General features: G+C 40.2%; 1 protein-coding gene across 1 annotated transcript in view; it reads right to left on the reverse strand.

Annotated features, from left to right (window-relative positions):
- Positions 1–6,753, reverse strand: part of LOC103773400 (rab GTPase-activating protein 1) — a gene marked incomplete at its 3' end in the record, with an annotated part of 22,187 nt that overhangs the window by 13,318 nt on the left and 2,116 nt on the right. The window contains exons 2-5 of the mRNA XM_008940766.1: positions 2,328–2,562; positions 1,566–1,770; positions 764–938; positions 284–441 (exon numbers count right to left, since the gene is read on the reverse strand). Of these exons, the coding sequence (XP_008939014.1) occupies positions 284–441; positions 764–938; positions 1,566–1,770; positions 2,328–2,562 (773 nt within the window). The remainder of the gene's footprint in view (positions 1–283; positions 442–763; positions 939–1,565; positions 1,771–2,327; positions 2,563–6,753) is intronic.

The raw sequence follows: 6,753 nt of genomic DNA on the forward strand, positions 1-6,753 counted from the left end.
AAAAAAGTGTTTAAAGACAAAAAAAAAAAAAAAAACAAAAAAAAACAGCCCCCAACGAAATAGAAGCAGCATTTTGTAGATAGCACCAGGTTCAGTTCAACAACCAAAACGCAATAGTCCATGGAGAAATCACTGGTTTACTTCTCAAAAATGCTGATGCATGGAAATCAATTAAAACAGAATAGGCACTTTCACAAAGAGAATTTAGGGACCACGTCACACTCTTGATTCACACACTTTCCAACAGAACCAGACTGTTTGCAAAGGAATGAAGAATCTCTACCTGAAATAACCTTTCCCGTCGTCCTCTTTGATCTCCAGGGACACGGAGAAGGTGAAGATGTCACTGTCTGGGGTCTGGGGGGTGGCCAGGGCTGAGAGGGGGGTTTGCTTGGCAGAGCGGCGGAAGGCAGTGGCAAAGCTGTACAGGATGCGGCTCACCTGCGGGCACAGGGAGGGACAGGCACAGAATGCAGCACTTCAAACCTGCCCCAGCTCTCCACAGAGAGCAGAACGAGAAGTACTGGCATGAAAATAATTCAGTTTAGCATCTAACTGACTGGTTTTCTCACAGTTCTTAAAAGGATAAACTATGAAGTGGGCATTCTTATTTCATATCTGGGATTGCCATAATTATCTGAGCTTGGGGTAGAAAAGAGCCCAAAGCGATGAATCACTTCTAAAGTGCCTGCATTAGTTCAGTTTCATTTCTGTAATAACATTTACATGCACATAATTATCATTTGACAAAGATTCAACTTACAGCCTCTTGGATTTCACATCGGAAGACGTGAATCCTGAAGAGTTCTGCATTGTAGTGGCTTTCAGTGAAAGCAAAGCAATCACTTTCAGGGGTTCCATCGTGCCCTCGTACACAGAAAAGGATTTTATAGATTGGATAATTTTCTATTTCTGTGTTTGTCTGAGGATCCAGAAGTCTGTTAAAACAGAGGGGAAAAAAAACAAAGCCTGCACCTTTAAAAGAATTATTTCAGCCCGATATTAACTTGCAAGCTTTAACAATTTCATAGCTACTGGAGAAAGTCCATCACAAAGAAACCTGCTCCTGACTCATTTACTGCAAAGCTCAACCAGAATAATTATGTTTAAATTAAATGGCATAAAAAAGTACAATGCAGCAGACATTTCCACCAATAATTTCCCCGTAGTTTTCAGGGCTTAGCCTTCAAAAAGCCACACTAATATGCAGCAGCACATAGCCTCATCCTCTTAAGCCTTGTGGATCAGCCATTCTCCAGCCCCACAAACTAAACACTTTCCAGGCTGTTTCCAAAGTCTTTGTGAATAACCACTCCCACTACAGCTTTGGGGACACCTTGAGTCATCCTAACATCTCATACTCATCCTTGGACACCAAATGTCTTTGGCAAACAAATTCAAAGTGTCACTTCTTTCAGATCTCTTTAAACTCAGCTTTTTCCACTAAATGGAATCCTAAATTGGTCATGCCTCCTCCCAGGTAAGCTGGTAGCTTGCTTCCTTTGCCATCAGGAAGCCAGATTAAATATGCACAGTCACAGAGTACACCTGAGTGAGCTTCATACCTCACTGTCCCTTCAGAGACGTTAGGCACTGACAGAGTCACATCTAAAGAGATCTGGCACTGGCTTCGTAAGATGGACATCATCCTGAGGGCTTCCACTTCACTGCGGGGAGCGTTCACAGAGGCACAGCCTAAGTAGGTGAGCTTGCTGAACACCACACTGTCCTCATCTGTCATAGGTGTAAAAGGGCTCAAATCCTCACAGTCTGGCACAGACAGTTGATGGAAGAAGCAAGACAAGGCATACGTGAGTAAATTATCAGAGACTGACTCATCAATAACTATGTGACAAAAGTGACCAAGAAACACATTACAGAAAGTCAGGTGAAGCCAAAATGCTAAAGCAAAACCCCACCCAAAAGTGAGCTACTGACAGCAGAGAGCAACCCAGCTAGCTCAGCTCTACAACCAGTTAACACAGAGGGCTTCTTCTAATTGTAGAAGTGCATCAATTTTCATGAGAGCAATAAGAGGCATAGATGAACTGAAGCAACTAATATTTTATACAGCACATGAATAAGCATAATACTCCTGCACACATCTCAGGGCTACTATAGCAAGTGTTTGCAGAAGACAGGACAGCTCAGTGTATGTTCACTCTTGTATCACATAACCTGGAATTTACTGCACTAAGTGATCATAACAGGAGCTGTGAGGAAAGGTTAGTGGACAGACCCATACCTACATTCTCCTTCCTTTCCCCACAAGAAGCTAGTTCCTAAGATACCATGAGACATTCCCCAAATCTTTTTTTTTTCCTAACCTCCCTGGGATGGTTTCACTGGCAAACTCATTTCTGGTTTCTGAAGTCCTGCCATCGACACTGGGTTAATGGTAGAGGATGCTGAAGCTTCAAGAACAACAGGTTCTTCCCCATCTCCATCAGTCCTAACTTCTTCTCCATGGTCCCGGTCACTTGACTGATCTTCCATGGGTGGGTCCATCAGCACGTCTTCGAGCTCCCTCTGCAGCTGCTGCTCGCTTCCATTCCCCACAATCTAAGAGCCACAGAGTTGGGACACAAAAAAAAAAAAGACTGTTCAAGTGAAAAAAAAACAAATACCCCTCAGGGACATGGTCAATCACATGGCTTTCTCTCCAGCCAAAGCAGCAGTTAAATTTAACCTCGTTACAACCGTAGACACAAACTGCGATGTCCAAGTGCTCGCAAGTGTGGATCACATCCTCCCTGCTGCAACACAGCAACGAGCCCAAAGCTGGAATTTCCTAGCACTGGAAAAAGTGAGGAGATTGCTTGCCACCTAGTCTTTAATCACTAACTACAAAGACTACCTTATGAGAGAAGAAACTCACAGCTGTCCACAGTACAGGTGCCTATAACAATTCTCAGAATAGTACCAGAAAGGGCCAAACTATAACGAAATATAGCACGTGGTTCCTGGGTAAGATAACAAGGTTTCACAGGAAGAGAAGAATCTGGAACAGGATTATGCCCTCATGCTGAGGAGAAGAGGAAGTGCTGTTTTATTCCTTAACACTAATCTACAGCCTCACTTGGCACTCATTGAAGTCCATGTGAAAGCATGAAGCCACCTAAATGGTGCAAAATTAGGTCCTAAGGTAGAAAGAGAACAAAGACATTAATTTCAGGAAAACTCCTAGATACTGTACCTAAGGAAACTCTTTGCCCACTCCTCTACAATTAATAGGGAAGCAACTGATGCTTTACACAGACCAGAAATGAGCCACAGAAGTGGAGTTTACAGGAGCATTTTACAAGATGGCATTCAGAAAAAGGTGCTTCATTCCAACACTGCAGCTGCTGCTGGTCAGCATCACTGGCACCAAAACTCAACCCTAGAAGCAGATATGCTTTTCTACACCCTTACTGACTTAAGAGCTACACACAAGCTAGCAAAATCCAAATTGTGCAACTACTCCAAGTTCTTAAGAGTGTAAATGAATTCCTACTAAATTTTTTTTTAATCTGTAAAATACAACAGTAAAGAAAGAAGTGGTTAAAACAGGAGGAAGAATACCGAGCAGACAGAAACCTGCCCCAAACACAGTATCAGTATCGAGGCAAATTCCATCTGCCTCAAAACTAGCATCTCATAACAGAAAATTAAATTATCTTGACAGTACTTGAAGCAATGGCCAAAGTTCCCACATTTTATCAGTAAGTAGAATCATCCCAAAGTCCAGTTAAGACTGCTGAAATAACACTGGCACGGATGATGGAACATCTTCATGCTCACAAATGAGCCTTGCAATGAATTAAACATACTATAAGCAAAATATCAGATGTCACTTGTACATGCATTTCTACCAGGCCTGTCTCAGGAATAATCACTGTGAGACTAGAGGTTTCTCAACCAAGTCAAAATTCTGACATATGGTCACTTCTATCACATGCCCAAAGATAAACTTCTCAGTTTAGAAGAAAAGAAGAAACATGAAGTTTACTCACTGTCCTCTCTTTCACACTTAGACTCACTATCTCCAAATAATCATCTGTACCTGCAGCCTCTATCCACATTGCATTAAAGGTGTAAATGACATATTAATTTTCTGGTGAAAAAAATATTCAATATACAAGAATATTAACAAAGAACAGAAACTTCTAACCTGGAATTACTCCAGAATAGAGCAGAATACAATTACTTAAAGAGAAGAAAAGTCCCAGATCCTCATTCTTCAGAAGAAAGTAGGCAAAAAATGAAATTCACAGGTAATGAAAAAAATAAACACAAAAGATCCTAGAGGCAGGACAGATATAAAAAAAAGTAATAACCAAGTCACTGTTTTACTACAGAATGTAAACAAAAAAAAAAAATAATCTGTGAGATGTTTGAAACTCCAGCTCAAACAGTAATTTTTCAGTATGGATTAAAACCACATTCATGTGCAATCCATGACCATCTGCCAGGAGCAGGACAGATTAACAGTCTTACTCAGCTGTACATCCACAGACGTATCACTAACCTACAACTAGTTACAGGAATCCACAGATTTGCATTTTCCTCCCAATAATTTTAGTATTCATTTGCACAATTCACCACGGAAGCAATGAAAAATCTTACACAAGCATGTGGTCATCAAAGGCTTCATCCTTTTAGGTACCAAGTTTATTATTCAGGTCTTTGCCAGCATTTGTCAAAAATGTGATGATGATGATGGAAGATGACCCATGAGACTTTACTGTACACAGTTTATACGTTTTGCAACAAAATATAACGAATCAATTACAAAGTCCTACCATTAAAGCCCATATATTTAAAAAAATAACAGTTTACAGGACCTGTTTTCTATGAAATTTGCAGGTTTTTGCCAGAATAAATTTTAACTTCCATCTCATATCCTTTTGCTCACAGTGACTAAACAGACTTCAGTTTGGGTTTGGGAAAGGAAGATGAGGAATTTATGCCCAGTGAGAATTAAATATTGTAGTGCTATTAACATAAAATGCACATGAAAAATGTTCTATTCCATCAAGATTACAAGCAAAAAAAGTCTTAATGGTGAGCTACTGTATTTGAGAAAATAATTAGTATCAACAACTTCATATCAATATCATGATCTTGAAAATAAAAGTTCCTAAATAACAGTAGTGAGTAAAACACGAGTCCAAGTTGTTTATGATGTCACAGGAAAAAGACACTTAAAAAGAAACAAAGCCCTGTAAACATTCTGAAGCCTCATCATCAAAATCTTCATCTAAAAGGTAATTTCTAAGAATCCCTCCAAGCCAGCCTTCCTTCTGAGGCCTGACTGGCCTCAAAAAAGAATTCTGAAAGACACAGTAAATACACTTCTGGACTGTAGGAGCTCAGCTCTCCTCACAGCCCTAACAGACAAGCACAACAAACCAGCTGCCCAAGAAACAAGAGCTACACCGTGAACTACAGCTCATTTCATGTCAACCAAGGTCTCTTATGCAATCATATAAATTCACCACATCGTGGGAACAGTGGACATGAAGATGTAAACATGCTTGAAACTTTGCTGCAACCCAAAAAACCACTAAGAGGCAGCATGGCCCAGTACAGCAGAACTAAGGGCAGAAGGGAAGGATAACCAGGGTGTAAATAAGAAATGCTTCAGGGAGGTTTGCTCGAGATAGAGGAAAGCATTCACCCTAATCATTGTTTTCTCCATTTCTCACAAACCTGAAGACTAATTTTACTTAACCTTTAAATAGGATGTAGTGAACTTCTACAGCCCACAGGGGCATTGATTAGAACTGTAGCTTATTCCCTTCTCCTGACGCACATGCTGCTGGCCCCTGCTGTGAGAGGTCTTGTACCCTGTAATTCAAGGACTCCTGCTCTGCAGAGTGCCTCAGAAGCAAGGCTTCTGTCAGTCCAGGTCAGTCCCACTGGCAGTGGGCAAAAGCAGAGAGAGAAACAGCACTGGTAAGCAGGGACAGCTAGTGTATGATATTTCTGGGAAACAGTCACTGACAAGCCCTTTTAGAACTGAAACAAGTATTTCACAACAGAGACAAAAAGCAAAACCACATTTATGAATTATGACCAACTGAAGAAAAAGATGGTTCCTGCTTGTATTCAGAAGAAATATTTCTCTGTCTGGACTTGAGAAAGAACAAAAATTACAACATGCCTTAATTCAGTCCACAGAACTATTACTTAAAGCATATTGACAAATTTGGAATGAGAGCCTTTGCTTTGATGTACAAATTTCAGAGCCTATCACATTGAGCAAACACAAGCCTGAACACCCAGCACCATCCTCAGGCTGCACTTAGCAAATGGAAGATCCTCAAACTGCTTTTCTAACACAACAGAACACCAGAAAAAGACACCTGCACAAATACAAACCACATTTATTTTCTGCTTTTCTTAGCAAGCACATCGAAGCAAATGGGTTTTAATATATGCAGATTAAGTTAGCTGTAAATACCACAGCAATTGCTTCTCCCTAAAAAAAACTCATCTCATTTGTTCCTATGAAAAACATAAACAACCTCCATTCTCATGTTGTACTGTTAATATTTATTTTCCATAAAACACTTAAACTCTTTTAGATATCACGGTGACAGTACCTTTAACATATCTCTGACAACCTTCAGAACTCCACTTACCCACAAACACAGTAGACAGTCTAATAATACAGTAAAATTGGCTACTAAAAAACTATTTGCCAACTTTCCCCTTTAAAAAGAAAAGACACCAATAACAAAGCCATATTCTAGGGTAGTATGTCTC

The sequence above is a fragment of the Merops nubicus genome, unplaced genomic scaffold (assembly GCF_000691845.1).
Source record: "Merops nubicus isolate BGI_N331 unplaced genomic scaffold, ASM69184v1 scaffold4365, whole genome shotgun sequence".
NCBI lineage: Eukaryota > Metazoa > Chordata > Aves > Coraciiformes > Meropidae > Merops > Merops nubicus.